This window comes from Euphorbia lathyris, chromosome 1 (assembly GCF_963576675.1).
Source record: "Euphorbia lathyris chromosome 1, ddEupLath1.1, whole genome shotgun sequence".
Classification (NCBI taxonomy): Eukaryota; Viridiplantae; Streptophyta; class Magnoliopsida; order Malpighiales; family Euphorbiaceae; genus Euphorbia; species Euphorbia lathyris.
The window spans coordinates 105,300,439-105,324,856 of NC_088910.1; the positions used below are offsets into that span (position 1 = coordinate 105,300,439).

Sequence of the window (24,418 nt, forward strand, 5' to 3'; positions counted from 1 at the left end):
AACTCTAGGAAACACTATGATTATGTATAATGAATGAATATCTCGTACGAATGTAACAAGAACCTAATAGCAACCTTGTATGTTCCATTGCTAACAGATATCGATATTTAGCATGAGGCATAATCCTGTCAAACTCATCTGTTGGTAAAATATTTCTGAGTTCTCCGGTGAGCTTATAAGTTTCAAATAAGGCAATACTACCTCATTTAGGTACGACCGTACACTTCTCAGCTTTAGTATTCAGTAATCAAGTGGCTTGTGATATATCCTCTCCCACATTGGAGAGTATCAATCTTCTCACTTCACTAATGGTTCATCAACATGATTCAGAACATACTTGACTAACTCATACTTGGCACCCAGTTACAGACCTGTTAGGCGATAATAAAAGTATGTTGTGTATCATTTAGGTCCCAAAATGACTTCGGGTCTAAGGATTCCACTATAAGCATTACATGAGATACACCTATGACACATGACCATGTGGTATTCTCATAAGTGGATCGATCCAGTGCTTACTGTTTCATAAGCACATGTGCCCTTGGTCTGACATCCTATGTATGTGATCAGTGAAACACCATCACAACTAAGACACATAGTACTCTTTAGTTTATTATCGTTCCCGTAATAACAACATACTAGAGATGCTTTAGTATAATATCTAATCGCACCATGTGCAAATCACTATATTAGGAAACTCTATTAAATTGATTTGCAAAAGTAAACAACAGAATGGATTATTGCTTTTATTGAATGATAAAATATTAGAAACAATGTCTAGGAACTAGGCATATACTAACAGAATTAAGATATTGAATTTTGAAATTTTGAGATCTTCGAAAGTTGGAAAGAAGATAAGTAACACATCTTAAAATCAATCCACACTAAGGAGCTTGTTCATGCTTTCCTCATAGGATTTAAAATCAGTGTTTACACTAGTTATAACGAAATTACACTTATAACCCTCAACTTCGGCCTTAGTTTTTTTTAGATCCACATGAATTTCAATAGAACTTTATCCTTTACTAACATAAAAAAATCTCTTAATCCTTAACAATTTCAATAGCAGGTAACAATTCATTGTAGAGTTGGTAAAAATGATATTTTAAACAACTTTAATTCTTGAATTTGTTTGGTTTAAGATAATTTAGGTATTGTTTGTTTAAGAGAAAAAAAAGTAGTTGTATAAAGAGAAAATTTTAAAAATAATAATTTTGAAAAATTAAAAACGTATTTCATGGAAAATGCAATTATAAGCAATTTTAATTCTAAGACATTTTGAAATTGTTTAGTAAATAGCAAAGTTGAATAATGTTACTTTTCAGGTATTAAGGTTGAAAAGCCATAAAAAAAAAGACAGATGGTTAAAGGGCTGGAAATGAATTTACCTACAAAATTTTATCATAAACCGGAATCAGTACTAGTCTCGTCTACTTAGATGATACCACATCAACTATCATCCCTACGGTTGATGTGTCATTTTCTAAAAGTAAAACTAGTACTGGTCTCGATCTACCGTAGAACTTCTGGTTTACCCAACATAAATGAATGATTGTACATAGAGGAATATACACTTTTGTGGAAATTTATTTCTTTCTAATTTTATCCCAATTTATAAATGATATTTCTCTATATATATATACCACAATTAGTTAAGAAATGAGGTGTCCCTGCCTCTTTGCTTCACACATTTCCTTTCCTACTTACTTCACTCCTTTCTACTGACATAACATGAAGCTTCTTTCTCAAACTTCTTCTTCTTCTTCTCAATCTCAATCTCACAAAAACAAATCTGCAGAATCTGAAAACGACAAAGAGAAGAACACAAAGGTTCATAATAATGCTGCAATCGGAAGCAGACATCCGACATACAGAGGAGTAAGAATGCGTCAATGGGGAAAATGGGTGTCTGAAATCAGACAACCTAGGAAGAAATCAAGAATCTGGTTAGGAACTTATCCTACACCAGAAATGGCTGCTCGAGCTCACGATGTCGCTGAATTAACAATTAAGGGAAATTCAGCTCATCTGAATTTTCCTGATCTAATTGATAAGCTTCCTCGTCCAGATACCTCTTCTCCTAAAGATATTCAGGCTGCTGCCGCAGTAGCCGCCGCCGCCGCCTTCAATTTAGCAACTGAGTCACCGCCGGAGATAGTGTTGCCTCAGTCACCGGATACTCAAGAATCAATTTCATTAAGGAGTGATCATGATGATGACACGTTCATCGACTTGCCGGATCTTTTACTTGATATTACTCATCATTTTGATGATTTCTGTTGGCAAATGGCCGGAATTGATGATCGGTCTTTGGACGACACTGCCGGTTTCTCTCACGAGGAGTTTTTTCTCCGGAACTAGTTTTATTTCCGCCTCAAACACTCTCATCGGAGCTTAGTCATAATTAAAGCTATTCGTCCGTTAAATAGTTTAAAATAATTCTAATCGGTCAAGAATTCATCACAGTTAAGTATCGTCGCTCATTTTGTTGTTATATTTTTTTTATATCCAATCCGAACCTACGGCTAAATAATGAGCAAGTGAATTTGATCATTCACCGTTAGATATAGACTTATTAAATCTAAACCTCATGATGCTTTGAATCTCCACCTTAGGATTCTAATAAGTCTAGATCTAACGGTGAATGAGCAAATTCTACATGCTCATTAAAATGCATGTGATCAAGACTGAAATTTATATAAAGCTTTTCTTCGTATATGATATCAACAAGAAATTCTACATAAGTATATTTATATTGTATATATATTTATTTTTTTAATATCAAACAGCTAATTAGTGAAGTATATTAATTTAGAAGTATTGTAGAATTTCTCCATTGTACAAAAGAAGAAATTATTGGTCAAGAAAACAGTCAACCTGCCTTTCAATTTCATTATTAATTAGGTTGTAAATAAATGAAATAATTGGCAAGTTTTATCTATATATATGTTGTTTCCATTTTCTTCTCTCCTATTTATGTGTTTTTATTTTTTTATTGATTGATGGGTTGGACTTTTTTAAAATCATGGAATGGCCGTCAGAAATTAATATAACACGTATTATTGGACCTTAACTATGAGATTGAATTTTTAGTTCAATTGGTTCTATGATATGGTACCAACGTTTTTTAGATGAAACAGTCAAGGATTCGAGTCCTGACAACCTTATTAATTTGTGGAATTAAAAACATATAGTGAGATGGGTATGTGTTGTACGCGATGCAAATCCAATGAGCATTTACGTGTAGGAACCTAAAGGACACCACATATAATATAATGTATTATATACATTATGTGCACGATGGTAGTTAAATAATTAAGTTTGAATTGGTGATATATCTATAAGTAAAAAACCTTTATGTAAAAGAAACAATAATTAAAGACTGATTGAAGATGTTCTTCAATAATATAAATAAGTACCCCATTTAGTCAATATTAATAATTCAGAGTTGATTTCATCAAATAATAATAATAATAATAATTCAGAGTTGTAATTAAATATATTTAATAAGTAGAAGTTATTCAGAAGAGAAGACAGTAGACCAATTAAAGGGAATATTAAACTAATTAATTAATTAGAAGCAAAGTGGAAGGATGAAAAGTGATGAAAGAAAAAGAGTAGAGACTTCTTTTTCTTTGCTTAGTTGTAAGGAAAAACCAAAGATTAGATTTGGTAAGTCTCCATCTTACTTCTTTTTCTTTATTTTTTTTGGTAGGAACAGAAAAGAAAAAAAAACAAAACCAAAAGCCTAACTTGGGATTAACCTAGGGAAGCTAACCCCCACTACATCTTCCAAAAGAAGAGAAGATAAATAATCAGGAGGAGAAGAGAAGGTTGTGACGTCCAACATCCTCTCATGACCAGCAGTCGCCAAACGATCCGTAACCCGGTTTTGCTCTCTAAAGACATGGCTGAAATTGATGAAATCGAAGGAAGAGCATAACCTTCTAATACCTTTGATTAAGTTTTGGCTATTTAAACAAATAGCTTTATTATCGGAAATCATTTTGATAGCCTCAAGGTTGTCAGATTCTACAAGCAACTTCCTCAAACCCAGACTCTTGGCCATTCTAAGGCTAGAAAAAATCCGTCAAAACTCAGCCGAAAAGGACGATCCCAAACCCAGATTCTGAGTAAACCCAGACAGCCAAGCACCCCCATCATCTCTCAGAACACCTCCAGCAGCAATCTTACCGTCCTTAAGGCAAGAACCATCCGTATTTAATTTCACCACTCCTTCCCTAGGCCTACACCAGCCAATGAGGTGAACAGTCTTCTTCTGGGTAGACCTAGTAAGGGAATCTCCTTTGAAGCTATCAATAATATTAAATAATTTTTCCGAGAAGAACTCACCCAAATTAGGAATAAACGCAGTTTTCCTTCCAAAGATCTCCTCATTCCTCCAATTCCAAATTTGGTGATAAATAATAGCAAAGAGAATATCATCATGCTCAAGGTCAGTCAACAACTTCGCACTAACTCCCTCTGCAAACCAGTCTAGATCGGAGTGGGCTAAGAAGGTAGAAAGCAAGTGGTGAGGGAGAACTTTCATCCACACCTCTTTACTCCTAGTACAATCCCTAAGAGCATGGCAAATTGTTTCAACATGCCCTATGCATCTTCTACAAGCACCAGAATCCACCAGATGCCGTCTATTTCTATCTGAATTAGTAAGCAACCTTCCCTTAACACCAAGCCGTAGAAAGCTCCTGATGCGGTAAGGAACTTTTAAAGCCCAAATACGCTTCCAAACTTCAGAGTGAGGACCTGCCCTATTATGATTGAAGGCCTCAAAGGCAGACTTACATGAATAAGCCCCATTATTTGTCAACGCCCAACAATGACTATCCCTATCTTCCTCCTTGTTACTTATCTTAACCCCTCTAATCTTGAGGAGCGTATCCAGATTCAAAAAGGAGTCAAATTTAGACCAAATCCAATCCCCCTCAGAATCCACCACATCAGCAATCCTCCAATTACGGATATTATCAGGCGGCAGGGAATTACACACCTCTAATAAAGATTTACCACCAATCCAGACATCATTCCAGAAGCTGATAGACTTCCCATTGCCCACATCCCAACCTATCCCAGAGCAAAACTCTGAAAACACAGTACTAAGGCCTTTCCAAAGAAAAGAACAATTGACAACTCTCTCCTTAGGACCCCCAAAAATCCTATCTTTTCTATATTTCCCACATAGAAAACGGACCCAAAGAGAAGAGGGGAGTTGCCACATTCTCCACAGAAGCTTCATTACTTTGTTATTGTCCTTGGCTTGTCTTATCCCCAGGCCTCCCATGTTTTTAGGTTGACAAACCTCCTTCCAAGGAACAAGATGGATCTTTTTCCCCTCCGTAGAGTCCCCCCACAGGAAATGCCGATTGATTTTATCAAGATCATTAAGAACAGGCTCAGGCATCCTACAAGCTTGCATAATATGATTAGGAACCGCACAATTGACAGATTGAATCAAAGTAAGACGGCCCGCAAGAGAAAGAGTTTTAGCTTTCCAAATGGCACATTTACCATTAGTTTTGTCGAGAGTCTCTTTAAAGGAGGTTTTGGAGACTCTGTCACTATGGAGGGGGACCCCCAGATACTTACCCAAAGAATTAGTCAAAGGGATACCAGAAATTTCACTTAGTCTTTTGCAGACACCCTTACTCATGTTTTTAGAACACAACATCCGGGATTTTTGGATATTGAGCTTTTGGCCAGAAGCAGCGCAGAAACAGTTAAGGATATCCATAACCACAATAATTTGCTCCTCATTCCCTTCCACAAAGATCATAACATCATCTGCGAAGAACAAATGAGTAATCGAAGGACAGAATTTGTTTATGGAAACTGGATGGAAATTCCCATTGTCCACAGCCTCCTGGATAAGGTGAGACAACCTTTCCATAGCGATAACAAATAAGAAAGGGCTCATAGGATCCCCTTGACGGATGCCCCAGGAAGGAGTAAACTCCTCCGACATATCTCCATTGATCAAAACCTGAAAAACATGAGAAGAAATGCAGACCTCAATCAATCTCCTCTAACTATCTAGGATACTAGCTCTCTTCAAACTATCCAGAAGAAAACTCCAGTGTAAGCGGTCATAAGCTTTCTCCAGATCCAACTTAAGAGCCATAATACCTCTCCTACCCTTTTTAATTTTCATGGAGTGAACCATCTCCTAAGCTATAACAACATTATCCATCATCTGTCTGCCAGGAACAAAACTGCTTTGATTCTGGCTAATAATATCAGGAAGAATACACCGGAGTCTATTAGCCACAATTTTGGTAATAGCTTTGTACAACACATTACAAAGACTAATAGGCCTCATTTGTAAGAAGGAGGACGGTTTCTCAACTTTCGGAATCAAGACCAGAAGGGTTTTATTCACAAGCCTAATATCTTCGGAACCACTGAAAACCCCTTTGACAAAATTATAAATACCTTCCTTCACATTATCCCAATGTTTGTGATAAAAACTGGCAGGAATACCATCAACCCTAGGAGCTTTGGTAGCTCCAATACTCGAGAAGGCCTGATCAATCTCTTTATGGTCGATAGGATGGAAAGCTTCCCGAATCGAATCCTCTCCCAACCTGGGAAACGTAGTCCTAGAAAGAGCTTTATCCAGATCCACACTCTCCTCTTTGAATAAATCTTTATAAAAATTAAGGGCCAAACCACGAATGTCCTCATCCTCATAGACCCAATCTCTATTCAAATCTTTGTTAGCATCAATCTGATTCCTCTGCCTCCTACTAATAGTAGAACGGTGGGAAAACCTGGTATTTCGATCACCATCTTTAATCCTGGCCTTCCTAGATTTTTGAAACCAAAGTAACTCTTCCTGCCTTAGCACAACTTCCAATTCTTTCTGAAGAATTCTAAGGAGACCATTCAAACTATGATCAAATCTAATCTCCAAATTTCGTTGAATGCCTTCGATTCTGCTTAAAAGCTTATTCTTTCTTCTGATAATATGGCCAAAGATGTTTTTATTCCAACCCACCACATTTCTTCTAAATCCCTCAGCAGCAAGGAGAACATTGGAGTGAGGCTGCCAATTATCCTTAACAAAGTTTTTAAACTCGGGGTGAGATTCCCATGCCACCTAGTACCTAAAAGGTCTGTCCCCTTTAGGTCGATGGCATTTAACCAACTTAACTAAAATAGGATAGTGATCAGAGTGACGGAAAGGGAGATTTAACACATTCACTTCGGGAAATCTACAGATAGCCGCAATATTCGCATAAACTTTGTCCAAACGAACAAAAATACTATTACGTTTCCAAGTAAATCTATGTCCAGCAGCTCCCAGATCCGAAAGCCCACACAAATCCATACTCTGCTTATGGTTGAGACACTGGTTTACATAGTGGTTCCCACCCCCTCTTTGATCGCTCATAAGGGCAATATCATTAAAATCCCCAGCCACAAACCAAGCATCCAAAATACTCATACTCATAGTATACAGAACCTCCCACAACCTTTTACGATTGGCCATGATAGGATCAGCATAAACAAAGGTAATAAAGAAGGGTTTATTACCATGATAACTAACCTTACTGTGAATAAATTGTTTATCCATACTGACAATGCCAATCTGAACATGATCTGGCTTCCAGAAGAGCCAAATCCCCCCCGCCCAGCCAGTAGCCTTCGATCTGACACAATTCCAATTTCTAAACTTTCTAACCACTTCCTCAGCTTTACTACCACTGATCTTGGTTTCCAACAACGCAAAACAAGAAGGGTTAAATTGTTTAACTAAATCTTTGACATGGATATGGGTAGCCTTACTAGCCGCACCTCTAACATTCCAAACAAAAAAGTCCATCAGAAAGGCAGACTACTGACCACAGGCCCAATACCCTAAACCAGGTATTTATTCGGGGCTCCTGAGAGCCTTGAAAAGGTACCAGCAGGCCCCCTTTTATCCCATGAATCCAAGGAACTATGGTTATTTTTATGAATTCCCTTAGGTTTTTTCATACTCCTTTTATTAACCCCCATAGCTTTTCCATTTAAATTTTCACCATAGATATTCGGGATACTAACCTCATTTTGTTTCTTCTTTTCCATTGGGGTATAATTCTGGGAACTCCCCAGGCCATCAACTTTGGATTCAAACAGAGGGTTAACAGCCTTAACTTTGTTAGCCACCGGCTCAGCCGATTCTAACCCAGACATGCTTAGCTCCAGCTGCTCGATTGAATGATCAGAATCCTGAGCATCATCACTAGATAGAACCCCAAATCTAGATCCAGATCTGGGGACCGTTTCGTCTCCAGAAACAACTTTCTTATTTGGGGCCCTCTCCTTGATCTCTGGGGCGATTTGGAGAAGATTCATCTCCTTGCTGATGTCAGGAGGACGATTTTGAACAACAGTTGGATGAGTCCCTCGTCTACCTGACCTCTTAGCCATCATCCAAGGGCCAAAGTTCCTCCCTTCACCTTTAATCCCCTCTTCTCTCTCTTTATCGACCATCATAACCTCTTCGACCAGCTTCTCCCTTTTAGGACACCCTTCAAAGGTATGACCAAACATGCCACACTCAAAGCAAATATTGTGGATGCCTTCATACTCAATAAAGAAAACCCTATTCTGAACACAGAATTTAGACAAGAGAGGCTTAGCAAGATCGATATCAATACAAACTCTGGCAAACTTACCTCTAACTGCCCCAATGGTGGTTTTATCCACATGGTGAACTTTACCAACTAGTCCACCAATTTTATTAAGAAAGCTTTCATTATAATACTCAATAGGTAAGCCTGGGAATCTCACCCAAGTAAGAATCCTATTAACTGAACAGTCATGAGGATTAAAGTTAGGGACCCATGGCCTTAATGCCAGAACATGATTAGAAATAATATAAGGACCACCATTAATAACAGCATTAAAGTCCTCCGCCCTAGTAAATTTGATAACATAATAGTCATTCTCTAAGTCAGTAATGGTGACTTTTCCTTTTTTAGCCCACTGCGCCTGGATTCTCTACGCGAAATAATTAAAACTAATCCTTTTGCCAAGCACAGTAACTATTAAAGCTAGCTTCCATTTAGACCTGAGGGCACGCTTATCAGCCGAGGATAACCGAATCACAGGACATAACGGATCATCCTGTTCCCCATCCTCTTTATCAGAGTCAGAATAGTCTTCCTCAAAATCATCCTCAATGATTTCTTCGTCTAACACAGGTTCCTCCTCGACCACCCCCATTACAGTATCTCTCCAAGAGATTTTCCCCACGCCTTGCACATTAGTTTTTTTATTTTCTGCAACCTCAACTGTCCTAGAAACCACTTTCAAAGTGGATCTGGACTCGTCGTGCACCTCAACTCCCTCAACCTGATTACCCCCAACGGCCAAGGCCGAATCAACAATTTTCCCAGCCATTGCCGCTGCCGCTGCCGCCGAGACCCCCTAGACAGCAGGCCCGCCCTCAAGGTTGTGCGCGTCACCTTCTGCTCCGATTAGATTCCCTCCGCTAGCGTCGATTCCGCATGCTGCAAGGAAACCCTTGCTGTCACACGCCCTACCTCCATCCAGCCTCTGGTGACTTGCGCTCCCTCCCAGATCCGCGCCCTCGTCCATCGCCTTTCCACCATCAATCTCGTCCATCGCCCTTCCACCCTCAATCCCTTGCCGACCCACATCCCTTCCCCGATCCACTCGATCATCCACCGCGCCGGATCCGCCTAACCCCCCCAAAACCAAACCCGCCACTCTCCTTCCTCCCCCCTCTTTTGCCCCCTCCGGCTCAAGAAACCCGCCGATCCCCTTACCATCATGCTGATCTACCCTGTCCGCCCAAAAACGGCCCCCCAGACCACCATGCACCTCCCTCTCCTGAGATCAATCTCTCACCCTAACCCGCTCCCTCTCACGCTCTTTCTCCTTCGTCATTTTCTCGGTTTAAAATATTTAACTATACTTCTTTTTCTTTATTCAATTCTTCTAAACCAACTAAAAAAATTACAACCATTTAGTGGGTGTTTGTTTCAGCTTTTCGGAGGAGCGTTTAGCGTTTCACCCCAAACCGCAGGAAAGATAGCGTTTGGTTAGATTTATATAACCGCAGCATTTAGCATTTTCTTTGGAAACTGCAGCGTTCTGGAGCTTTTCATAAACAGCTGTTTGTAGTTATATGTTATTGACAAAATTATCCTTTTTATTTCCACAAAATATGTTTATTCTTTAACATTATTTATATTTCTACCACATAATTACCGGAAGAACAAGGTTTTATTGCGTTCAATAAATTTTTTATTTTTTATATTGATTATTTTTTATTAATTTGTGTAACACATTTTTTATTTTATAATAGGATAAGGTGCAAAAATACTCCAACATTTGTAGCTAGGAGCAATCTTACCCTTAACGTCTAAAATTGTGCAATTATACTCCTGATATTGGCAGCTAAAACCAATTTTATGGTTTTTTTTTACATTCTCTTTTATAATTTCATCGTTGATTAATTTAACCATTTTAGACATTTTAAATCCGAACAGCAACAGTTTAATATAATTTTACCAAACACTAGTAATTAAACCGCTAATAATAAACAGCTAACAGCTTACTGCAACTGCAAACAGCTAACAGCAACCGCAACAGCTATTAGCTAACAGCTGAACCAAACAGGCCCTTAGTTTACCTGTTACATATTTGTTGTTACAGTTTGTTGTTGGATGTTGAAAAAACAAGAATTGTTTATTATTGGAAAAAGTTATTGTTCATGTATAAAAAAAACAAACATTATTTGAGTTCTTATATTAAGCATTCGGTTTTCCATGTCACTTGGAGAACCTTCACATTTGGACTAATCAATGGTTTACCTACTACTAATAATAATAATATAACAAGAAATTTTGTTTATACTCATCAATCCTTGAATACCACACTCAATATAAGTATTTCATTAATAATAGTACGGTATGTATTATTACGTTTGTTAAGTATTTTATTTATCTAAAATAAATAAAAACGTTTCACAATTTTTTTAAATTAACTTTCAATTTATAGTAAAAAAGCAATCGAACATATTTTAAATCTAAATCATCAATTAATTGAGCTCTTTAAAGTTTAAATAATATTAATATATATGTATATATATATATATATATATATAATTTACTCCATATATTAAAACTTATTGAAAAAAATTAGGCCCTCCTATTAAAAAAAATATTGCTTGAGTGTATTACTTGATGATGAGTATTAAACTTGACCGGTTGATTGTTTCAAAATTAAAACTAGGGTAAATAATTTATTAGTCACTTAGAGCATCTCCAACAGCCTCTTAAGTTGGCTCTTAAGTTAAAGAGGGAGAATGAAAATTCATCTCCAACAGCCTCTTAGTGGCTCCTCAAATCACTAAAAGCCCCTTCATCCTCTCTATTAATAGAGAGCCTCTCTCCACCTCTTAGTGCCTCCTAACTTCATTTTTTATTAATAATTTATTATTGATGTGTCTCTCTCCTCACACTATTGGTAATGTAACAATAAAGAATAATCTTAATAATAAAATAATAAATAAGGAGTGAATATAAGGAGCATTGTTGGAGATGATATATCTTAGCCACTCTTAAATCACTAAGAGTCAATTATTTATATTATTTTTAGAGAGCTCACTAAGAGTCTTTTGGAGATGCTCTTAGCCCTTATTTGGGAGGAGGTTAATGAGAGTAAATGGGAGTAATGGAAGGTTAAGTATTATGTTAACCTTGTTTGGGAGTTATTTTTTGAGAGTAAATGAGGGTTAATGGGGTTAAATGTTTACTCCCTCCAACCTCCAAACTCTAACCTCCAAATTAGAGGTTAATGGGAGTAACGTAAACTTTTTTAAAATTTCTTGTCTCTGCAGAGTAAATTTAACCTTCCTTCCCCTCCATATTTAAACTCCCAAACAAGGTTAAACATTTAACCTCATTTACATCCTATAAACTTCCAAACAAGGTTAATTTTTAATCCTTTCCATTACTTCCATTCCCTTTCCATTACCTCCTTTAACTCTCACCTCTATTAACCTCCAAACTCCCAAACAAAGGCTTAGTTTTTACCTAACACACTGTTTAGTCCCTCTATTTTGAAAAACACATTTTAAGGTCCCTATCTTTTACCAATATTAACCCTGTGCTCCTTTTTATTTATTTTTTTTATATTTTTAACCGAACATATCTTAGCTTTTAGGACAACCACAGTACAATACAAGTTGACCATGTTACTCTATTATTTTATATATGTCTATTTATGCTAAAATATAACGGTTACAAGTTTAAAAAAACTAGACAAAAGGGCCAAAGGGTTAATATTGGCAAAAGATAGGGACCTTAAAATGTGTTTTTCAAAATAGGAGGACTAAACAGTGTGTTAGGTAAAAACTCGGGGACTAATAAATTATTTACCCTTAAAACTAAGAGGGTGTTTGTTTTAGCTTTTCAGAAGAGCGTTTAGCGTTTCACTCCAAACCGCAGGAAATATAGCGTTTGGTTAGGTTTATATAACCGCAACGTTTAACATTTTTCTTGGAAACTGAAGCATTTTGGAGCGTTTCATGAAAAGCTCCTATTTGGAGCTTTTCATAAACAGTTGTATGTAGTTATTTGTTATTGACAAAATTATCCTTCTTATTTCCAAAAAATATGTTTATTCTTTAACATTATTTATATTTCTACAACATAATTACCGGAAGAACAAGGTTTTGTTGCGTTCAATAAATTTTCTATATAGAATATTTTTATTAATTTGTGTAACACATTTTTTATTTTATAATAGGATAAGGTGCAAAAATACCCCTAACATTTATAGCTAGAAGCAATTTACTTTTAACGTCTAAAATGGTGCAATTATACTCCTAATGTTGGCAGCCAAATCAATTTTACTCCTAACAATGACAAGTTGTGTCGATTTGAGAAATAATTTATCAAAATGCCTTCTTGGTAAAATTGCACCATTTTAGACGTTAAGAGTAAAATTATTCCTAGTTGTAAACATTATGAGCATTTTTTCATATTTTTCCTTTTATAATTTCATCGTTGATTAATTTAAAACATGTCCATTTTAGACATTTTAAATCCGAACAACAACAGTTCAATATAATTTTATCAAACACTAGTAATTAAACAGCTAACAGCTGCAACTATAAACAACTAATAGTTTACTGTAATTGCAAACAACAATCGCAACAGCTATTAGTTAACAACGTAAAACTAACATCAAAATGAATATAAAAAAAAATAACATTTCCAAACAAACAAAAAAAAAAAAAAAAAATATGTGGTCGGAACTAAATTAAAGGTGTAGGATATTCCTGAAATTGCTATATACAGAGAGATTCCTAAATTAGTCCATAAATGTACAGATGCGAACCCAGCCAAACGAGAATGTGACACCTGTGGTGAAATGTGACATGGCAGAATCCTATGTTGTACTATTTCTCGGAAAATTTGTGATTAACGTGGCTTTTTCTTTGTATTCTTTTTTAATTGATTCTTTTTTACTAAAGCATACTTATTTATTTACATCTAATTACTTTTTTCAATTAAAACTTTATTAAATTAAAGCTAAAACCAATACATCAATAAGGAAATGGGTAGGATTTCCACACTTCACGAATAGACACAGATTCTACCGTCTTAGTTAAACAATGGACTGTAGAACGTTTAACATACGAGATTGACACGTTATTTAACTCTTTAATGAAATTGACACACTCCTGAACTAGGTCAAACATGATAAATAATAACCCAATTTATTAATAGTTTGAACAACCGAAAAACAATCCGATTGAACTACCATATTACTTCTACTTGACAATTTAATCCACATTACTACTTAAGGGATCTAGATCTTTAATTATTATTATTTTCGTAATCAAAACTTCACCAAAATTGGGTTTCAATATTAATATCATCTAATCTTTAGAACAAGGAAGTCTTAGCCTACCTAGATTGGACATAAACAACACAAGAATTAAGAGATATCTCTTTAAGATTCAGCACCTCCTTTCTCTCTCTCTACAAGAAAACTTCGTTCTTAGATCATGGATTAATCGTCTTCTTCCCGAATAACCTTGGCGTGGAAACAACGTGATCGATAATATAATTTCGTGGTTCAAGTTCTTCCATTGCCTACTCAATATTAATACGCGCTTCAAGAGGTAACCCGATAACTCGTGTTTGAACCTGTATGATTAATTAAGCAGAAATCATTCATTGGTATCAGAGCCCTATGATTTGTATTCTGTATAATTAATCCATGATTATTATTCGAAACGATGATTTTATACATGTATATATTAATCGTATGTGTTAGGGTCAATTTAAATATATTTAGAACGTGTTCAATTGGATTTCTAAAATCGAAACGGTTTTGGAATTTTGAAAAAAAAATAATTAGAAATTATTTTTATTTGAGATGTAAAATTATTAAATCATAAAAATTATAGTTTTGGGGCTGTTGTACTTTATTTTTAAACTAGTTTTTGACCCGTGCGATGCACGGATTCATCTTAATATATAAATATTAACAAAAATATAATTTAATAATTATAATTAATGATATTAAGGTGCTATATAAATTAAATATTATTATTTTATTTTCACATTTAATTTAAATAATCTTTTTATAGATAAATATAATAATATAATTAAAATTAATATATTATTTATTATATTATATTTTTTATCAGTAAAAAATAATGAAGTGACACCTCAGCTCCATCGTTACTGTTTTATATAGTAAAACCTCTATATAGGAATACACTTGGGACCAGACTATTTGTATAACAATTGGGAGGTTATTCCTATATAGAGGTTGGTATAACAAAGACTCTCAGCACTTGGGACCAAACTTTTGTATAACAATTAGGAGGTTATTCTAATATAGAGTATTCCTATATAGAGGTTCTACTGTATTATATATAGATATGCAGAGAATTAGAGAGAGTTTAAATATTAATTTAAATTATGTAGAACTTTTAGATATAGATATGTAGATAATTAGAGAGATTTTAGGGACTAATTTAAATTATGTAGAACTCTTAGATATAGTACGGATAAAATTTTTTTTTATAAATAAATATAATAATATAACTAAAGTAAATATATTATATTTTTTATCAGTAAAAAAGAAGGAAGTGACACCTTAGCTCCATCGTTACTGTTTTATATTATATATAGATTCAAGAAATTTTACGTATTTAAATCGGATTTATAAACATTTCTATTCAAAAGTACGGACATGTTGCCTCAAACGCACGAGTTCCAAAACTATAGCATTTGGGGCAGCAATATTTTTTGAAAATGCATCATCGCAAACTGTTGCATTTGAGACAGTATGATTGTTGCATTTTCTGTAGCAGCATTTAAAATTAAAATTGTTTCTGTTTTAGGTTTTTGTTAAATTGTTTAACCGTGTTTTAAATTAAAATTTACAGTTTGTTTTAATTATATATTAGGCTTAATGCTTCTCCAGCCCCCTAAGGTCCAAATTAATCATTTTACCCCTCCAACTCATCGAATGTCCTATTTACCCCTTTAACTCCATAAAAATGGTATTTCTAACCCCCTTAACTTGTCTAAATTTGTCATTGTACCCATTCTCAACTCATCGAATATCCTATTTACCCTCTTAACTCTATAAAAGTGGTATTTCTCACCACTTATGATCCTATTTACTTTCTTAACTCCATAAAAATGGTATTTCTTATCCTTTTATAGTAGTAAAAAAAGTTGGAAAGAGAAAGAACAAATAAAAAATACAAATAACAAGAACATTAACATAAACAAGTTAAATACATTATATGTAGGGATAATGTACCAAAATAGGTCTATGATTTTTGGGGAAGTATCAATTTAGGTTCCACTTACAAAATAGCATAAATATAGGTTTAATGTTTAAAAAAAGTTATCAATTTAGGCTTCGATAACGGATTGTAAGGGGTGAAAAATACCACTTTTATGGAGTTAAGGGGGTAAATAGAACATTCTATGAGTTGGGGGATAAATGGACAAGTTGAGGGGGTGAGAAATACCACTTTTATGGAGTTAAGAGGGTAAATAGGATATTCGATGAGTTGAGAGGATAAAATGACCAATTTGGACAAGTTAAGGAGGCTGGTGAAGCATTAAGCCTATATATTAAGACCGCTTGTTAAATAGATTAGCAAATTTTTTAGTTGAAGCCATGTGGTGAATGAGATTTTGCCACCTGGCAGCGTGTGTGACAGTACAAGAGGATTCATATACCTCCATTTTCGGGAAGACAGTGTTTTTTTTACAATTTTTCTATTTTTTGGAGTATTTTATTTAATTTTTGAAAGAACATAATATTTATTTTAATTTTTGGAATATTAAAAAATTATTTTAAAATTACAAAAAATACTATTACAATCCTAAAAATTACATAATATTTTAGAAAAATTCCAGAAATTCAGAAAAATTCTTGGAACCAAATAAAATGAAATGAAATTTGTTTTTTTTTTATTAAAACGATTAGCTAAGTAAACTTTAATATGTTTCTATTTTTTTAGCAGTTATGGCTATTACTCTCCGACTTGTAGCTATCGCTCGTTACTAATCACATTTATCAGGTTAAATAATTTGAGGAAGGAAATCAAGCGTTGCAAAATTAGTCGGTTTGTCAAAAGAGAAGATATTCATGAAATATCGTTTCATATTGCAAAGATGCAAACTTTTATGCAATAAACTATTATGGTCGAAGGTTAGCTGGTGGGCTAGACCACAAACTACTCTTTGAAACTTTGGAAGAAATCATTTTCAACTCCAAATCGGAGACGTTTATTGCCTGAAAGTTGGATAGTTAGCAAAAGGTGTTACCATCCAACCGTACTAACTTTCTTAGAATGTTTGAACCTTAAAGGTGTAACTATTACTGAGGGTAAATCTTGCATGAAAAGATATGGGAGACATATTTCAACTTTGTGCTAAAAAATAGATTTTGTTCAAATTCTGTTATATCTACGTAGGAAAGTCATGAACATTATCCCGATCAGGAAAATATATTTATGAAAATATTTCAAACTACATTACTTTTAGGTTGGTTGCTTAGGATTCTTTAATATCTTTTTGAAGCTTTGTCGATAATTTATGTTTCTTTTATGGATAAGAATATTAATTATTGTTGTTCTTTAATATTTGAGATATATTAAATAAAGTTTTGATTTTGAATGATAATTTATTTATGAAAATACTTCATTGCTTAGTTATTAAATGTTATTGTAATTAATTATAGCTAAGATTGATAAACTTAGAACACAATGAATTAACAATCCTTTTGTATGTTATGCAAGTTAGTATTATCCATAAAACTTAGTTCTTTATGCATGTATATCTAGTTAGTAAAGTTGAATATAAGACAATAGAGGGTGATTAGAGCCTTTTTCATGTCACTTTTTTTAATTAAAATCTCGTGGGAAAATGTCATTAGTTAGATATAAGTTGCATAAAGAACTTATGTGTATTAATATTTGAACTTCCTATTGACTTGTGATATTAAAATTACAAATTTAGATCTATTTATTACAATGTAGACTGCATCAAAATCAATTATTGCTGAGATAAACAAAGACCTCAAACTTAATTAGGATAATTATGATGTCTAGAGCATTAAGATCCTTTATGTGCTAGAGGAACAAAATGTCATTAAGCCTTTAGAAACCATCTTGGTTGAACCTGAGGAAGGAACAACTGCTCAGCATAGGAGTGACAGAGATGTTTATCTTGTATGGAAAAAGAAGAATTCCACTGCCCATCTCAGCATACTTAGTGCTATGGATGATGACTCGAGTAAGCAGTATTGTGAACGTCAAATTGCCAAGGATCTTTGGAAATCCTTTAAAGATGCTTTTAGAGGTATCTCCATGACGAAGCTTCGTTCTCTAACCATCAAGTTTGATAGCTATAAGAAACAATTTGATCATACCAAGAAGAAACATATGTCAATTATGATCACCAAACTTAATGTAGCGGGTCATATAATGACAGGTGAGCAAAAAGTTCAAGCAGTTATCCGCTTTTTGCCTAATAACTGGGAGCATATGACCCACTCAACAACCATTGAGACTTTCAAAGATGCTAAAAAGCACATTGAACTTGAGGAGGACCATTTACTAGCATCTAAAATAAATACTGAAGAAAATTGTATTGTCTCTTCCTCAGTTAGAAATCAATCCAACAAACAAGGCAAGAAGTAAGGACATTTCATTGGCAAAGTTAAGGGCAAAGAGAAAGACAAATATACTAAAAAGTCTAAATAGAAAGGGAATAAAACAACAAAAGAGTAACAAGAAGGTAGATCTCACTAAAGTGAAGTGTTATAACTTCCAAGAGAAATGACATTATGCAAAAGATTGTAAATCCCCTAAGGAACATACTATTAACTCAAAGATGAGTAAAATATGCATATCTACTAATGTTATTTTAACTGAATGAAGTGCTATATGGATTGTTGATTCAGGTTCCAAGGACCACATGACTAAAGATCGAGACACCTTCATCGAGTTTCAAGGAATCCCAAGAGAATCAATGTAGATCTGTGTAGGGATCGGAACCTATAGAGTGAACCTACAAGGTGGACGAACTCCCCTCATATATGATGTCTTGTTTGTTCCAGAAATTCAAAGAAATTTCATTTATGTTACTGTCTTGATAACATTAGAATACCATTTCTATTTTAAGGATGATGATTTAAAATTTTGTTTGGAAGATACATTGTATGATTCCAGATTCCTTTCTAATGGTTTGCCTATTTTAGGCTTTAATTTAGATAATGATGCAAACAGTAATTTTCTTAATACTACCTCTTCTCATGTGAGTGATAAAGATGTTTTATTATGGCATGCTACACTAAACCATATAGGGTAAGAACATATGAATCATCTTGTTAAAAAGGGTTTATTAGGTAATTTAGTTAATGTAAAATTACCTCCTTATCACTCATGTTTTAAAGGAAAAATATTTGGAAAAGCGTTTGGAAAAGCCACCAGAACTTAATATCCTTTGTAATTAATCCATTTTGATGTATGAGGTCCGATGAACATGAGGGATAAGCATGTCGCCTATTATTTCATCATATTTATTAGGGACTATACAAGATATGGTCATATATATCTAATTTATTCTTGAAATATAATTTAGATGTGGATATCTTAGAAGGATTCTCTCATCGGCTATGTGTTAATATAGCTAAAAAAGGGACCGACTAGATAAGTGAATTCAAATTATGATGAAAAGAAAGAAGTTGAAGGGAACAATTATCATTCACACATTTCACGTCTTTATGTTTCACAGTCCATCCAATTATACTGAGATGTATAATTGTGAAAATAGAATACTGTAGAGATCTAAGTAAAGTTACACGGAATGATGTAAAATATGGGATAATGGCATGCAATTTTTTTGATACTTTTACTGCAATCTATATATCCTTAACAAGTCTACATCACTCTATTATCGAGGCGTTATATATCTCTAACAAATATATAACAATAATGCTCTCGATGGTATACTGGTCGAACGATCTATTTGCGAATACGAAAAAAGAATGGAAGCACGAATTTATTACGTGCGAGTGCGAGATGTAGGAATTATCTGCCTATACTAATTTAGATTCGGGTGGATGACGAATTTGGTTTTTTTTTCCAAATATGTTATTAGACAATTAGGAATCCTAGTTGCATTAATCTTATTTAATTTAGTAATTATTTAATTGGAATGCTAGTCTAATAAGAAAGTTAGAATACTAGTTGACCTAAGATTAATGTTGTAACGACCTATTTTTAATACCATATAGATATTGTCATCTTTGGTCCAAATCCAACACCTTGGACCTCACGACTTTAATATGCATCTGCATGTATTGGATTCTCACCTTACTAATAAGCCTCAGTCACTCTCTCTCCATTTTCGAGGTGAGATTCAGTTCATTCCTGTCCCCTCCCCATTGTCATCCTTTAAGGTCGCTCCTTAATTAGGTCTTTTACCTCGGCGTCACCCACTCTGGACTGGGTCGTTACAGGCCCACCAGCTTCCGCCTGGTTCGTCCCCGAACCACATATCGTACATGGAGAGTCGGTTCTGATACCAATTGTAACAAGCTTGTAGATATTCTCCTCTTTGGCCCAAATCCAACACATTGGGCCTCACAACTTTAAAATATTGGATTCTCAACTTACTAATAAGCCACAGTCACTCTCTTTCCATTTTTTTATATGGGATTCAGCTCATTTCTATCTCCAGTCATCCCTTAAGGCGGTTCCTTGCTTAGGCGTTCTACCCTGACACCACTCACTCCGGACCGGATTGTTATATTATGTAATCCTATATATAAGGGTATAGGTTAGACATAAACAGCATAAGAATTAAGAGAACAAAATTTCTCTTACTCTCTCTCTAGATTTGGTGTTCTTACATCGTGGATTAATCGTTCTTATGTCTGAATAATTTTGACATGGAAAGAATGTGACATGTAATATAAGTTCGTGGTTTGAGCTCTTCCACTGCCTATGCAACGTTAATTTGCGTTTTAAGAGATAATTCAATAATCCGTATTTAATTAAGTAGGACTCTTTTATTATATTGTTGTTTAAGTATGTACGAGTATAGTTGATGTTAAGTATTTACAGAAACTCAAAAGAAAGCAAAATAAAAGAAATTGAAAATGAAGGTCATTGTCGTTTTATGAATAGAAATGGGCCAATCATTGATTTGGAAATATCTTTTGAGTTGGAATTTACTTTTAAATGAAATGATTAAGAAATTTGTATGCTTTTTATGTCGATAACTCTTTTTTATTATCTACAATATCTTCATTCACAGAGAGAAAAATAATAGTATATCTACCAAATTCATCATCCATGTTGTCACTTTTCTAAGAGTCAATCCTTCATTTCATTGAATTATATATATGGAACTTTTGATTAATTAATAATTCATATCATACTCATTAATTAGTAATTATTTTTATTATCTCCATTTCCACTTCAATAAAAAAAAATGGTAATTACAAAAGAAAGTGTGCCAAAGGACCTTAGGTGTCCATCCCCATATGGATTAAATAAATAAACCAAGCTTTTTAGTAGTTACAATTATTACATAATGACACATTAGTAATTCTATTTAGTAGTTATAATTATTACATAATGACACATCAAGTAGTGACTAGTTCAACGTTATGCTGACTTTTGAGGTAAATCATTTTCTTGTGCACAAAACTCAGGGGTGACAAGGATTTGTATCTTTCAAACTGAACATGACTAAAGTTTATGACCGAATTAAATGGAATTTCTTGAGACAGATGATGCAGAAATTGGGATTTGATGATAGATGGATCTCTTTGGTCATGCAGTGTGTTACTAAAATCCGGTACAATGTTATTCATAACAGTCAGACCATTGGACCCATTTTGCCACAGCGTGGGCTTAGACAAGGGGACGCCATCTCCCCTTATCTCTTTCTAATTTGTGCTGAGGGGTTGTCAGCTTCTCTTTAGGCGCTTGAAGCACACAGCTCGATTCACGGGTGTCGCATTGTCAGGTCTGCTCCATCTATTTCTCATCTATTTTTTTTTTTGCTGATGACAGCTACTTGTTTTTTAAAGCTAATAGAGAGGAATGCATTGAGGTTCAGAACTGCTTACACCAGTATGAAGTTGCTTCTGGGAAAAAAGTGAATTTCTCTAAATCATCTATTTCCTTCAACAAGAATTGTACTGCCGACTTGAATTGAGTTCCTTGTCTGAGATCCCACCTGGGAGGGGTACTGCTACATATTTGGGCCTTCCGGCACTGGTTGGAAGATGCAAATCTCATGTCTTTCAATACATTGCTGATAGGGTCAGGGCTAGAGTGACAAGCTGGAAATCTAAACTTCTGTCCCGAGCTAGTAAAGAAGTTCTGCTTAAATCCGTTATTCAGGCTCTTCCTTCATATGCCATGAGCTTGTTTTTACTACCCCAACTTCTTTGTGCGGATTTGGAGCGGATGATGCATTCATTCTGGTGGGGATCGTCTGGTCCGGCTGAGAGAGGTATCCATTGGAAGTCCTGGGAAAAGCTGTGTCCTTCGAAGTGTGAAGGAGGTATGGGCTTTCGTAATCTGCATCTATTTAATAATGCTCTCTAGGCTAAACAAGGTTAGCGTCTGCTTACCAACTCGGACTCGCTACTGGCTCGTGTCTATAAGGCCAGGTATTACCCTTTTACTTCTTTTCTAGAAGCTGAGGTAGGTACTAAGCCCAACTTCATCTGGCGTAGTGTTCATGCAGCTCAGTCACTTGTAGCATCTAGGGCAAGGAGAGTGGTTGGTTCAAGGGAGTCAATCAACATTTGGGACGAGCCATGGATCTCGGATCCGATAAACCCGTTTGTAGAAAGTTTCCCTCTAACTAGCCTGGGCAGTGACAAGGTGGAGAGTCTTCGGGATGAATCAGGCGGTTGGGACCTGCAACTTATAAGAGGTATTTTTGTTGAGAGAGATGTTAAGCTTATATCCCTTTGAGCTTGCGGACTGTCAGCGACTCGTGGGAATGGTTCTGGGACTCAAGAGGAAAATTCTCTGTCAAGAGTGCATATCGACAACTGTGGTCAGTTCAGAACAGGACATAACCGAACTTGGTAGGTGCTGGAATACAATGGGATCCAGTTTGGTCTCTAAAGGCTCCTCCTAAGATAAAGAACTTGATTTGGCGAATTTTATCTAGCTGTCTCCCGTCATTAAAAGCTCTCAATACCCGGAAGGTACAGATTAGTAGCTCTTGTCCTATGTGTAATTTAATGGAGGATGATTTCATGCGTTAATCACATGTCGAAAAGCTCGACTTTTTTGGTGTTTGACGGGTCTGTCTGGGCTGATAGACGGATGCTCTTCGTTCTCAGATTTCTAGGGGAAAATATTGGCTGTTAAGCCGGAGGAAGCTGATATGGCAGCGACGGGCTGCTGATTTTTATGGATTAACCGAAATAACTAGGTATGGTCTCAAAAATCATCTACCCAATTCTTCTTCATTCTTTTGCTGTGTTGTGCTGTTCTTAAAGAATTGGCGAGCTGCTCAAACCTGACGCCATGCTTCTAATAATGTGGAGGTGTCGGTCTAACAGAAATGGCACTGACCTCCGCACGGAATGACCAAACTGAACATTGATGGTGCGATTTTTGCGGATAGGGCATGTGCAGGGTTCGATTTTGTTTTAAGGAACAACGTGGGCGACTTTGTAGCAGCGTGTAACGACACACTATACTGTCGGCTGGATCCGTTTCTGGTGAAGGCGATGACTTGTCGTGAGGCGTTGAGCTGGTTAAAAGAGATGGGTAGACAGAATATGCTAGTAGAGTCTGATTCCCAATTGCTAGTGTATGCCTTACAGCGAGAAACTAGCGAAAATTCAGCTCTTGATCTAATCATTGAGGATTGCAAACTCCTTTTTAAGGATATTGTAAATGTTTCTCTTTCTTTTGTTCATAAAACAGCCAATCTGGCTGCTCATTCTTTAGCCCGTGCAGTTACATCTGGCACTGATAGGATGGTTTGGTTTTCACACCCTCCCCCCTATAGTTGTATGGTTCTGATTTTTGATTTATAAGATTTGTTCATTCTCTTAAAAAAAAAATAGTGACTAGTTCAATGAAGTAGCTTTGCAAACAAAAATAAGGACACGTTTGTTTTATTTACTATTTATTGTTGAAGAATACAGCTTTTTTTTTAAACAGTAATTGTCTGTTTTCGAAAAAACTAATTTTCAGATGTAAAGGCAAATAAAATGTCACTAACCAAACACTTAAAACTCTCCTTTTTTAAATTAAAAGACAAACAATAACATGAAAATGAACAACCAAACATCTCCTAATACAATCGCAATATAATTACAGTAACCAAGTGGTCCAACTTTTTTTGCCGTTCGATTTAACTTCAAATATATAAGTTTATAACGCTAAAATTAATAAAAAAATTATTTTTTTTATAAAATTTACTACATAAAATCTCTAATTTAAACCGTTTGAGATTTTACTATTCAAATCTATTCTCATTAGTAATAGTTAACATATGGGTCAAATGGTAACCATTGTAGTGATAAAATTAAAAAAAAAAAGACCAAATTTTAGTTTTGTTGACTGCATAGAATAACAAAATTATAGTTTTAAAACAAGAATTCCTATATCCACATCAGCATGTGGATTTCCCAATAATTTAATGAATTAATTTACCATAAAAAATAATAAAAAGAGATTGTCTACCTTTTCCAAACAGTGAATTGAAGTTGTTAGATAATTAAATATTTGTATGTTCCATTCAAAAAGATTGATTTGGTTTCCTTAAAGCAAAAAAAGTGGGAGCAAGAAGAGATTTTCCAGCTAGCCATAGCCTTAGCCTATTCTAAATTCTAAAGCCAC

At 34.9% G+C, this 24,418-nt stretch overlaps 1 protein-coding gene across 1 annotated transcript; it reads left to right on the forward strand.

Annotated features, from left to right (window-relative positions):
* The first annotated feature begins 1,661 nt into the window (after positions 1 to 1,661).
* On the forward strand, positions 1,662 to 2,935 carry LOC136212935 (ethylene-responsive transcription factor ERF039-like). The gene has a single exon (XM_066002798.1). The coding sequence runs from the start codon at positions 1,732 to 1,734 to the stop codon at positions 2,359 to 2,361; it is 630 nt and encodes a 209-aa protein (XP_065858870.1). The 5' UTR covers positions 1,662 to 1,731; the 3' UTR covers positions 2,362 to 2,935.
* The last annotated feature ends 21,483 nt before the right edge of the window (positions 2,936 to 24,418 follow it).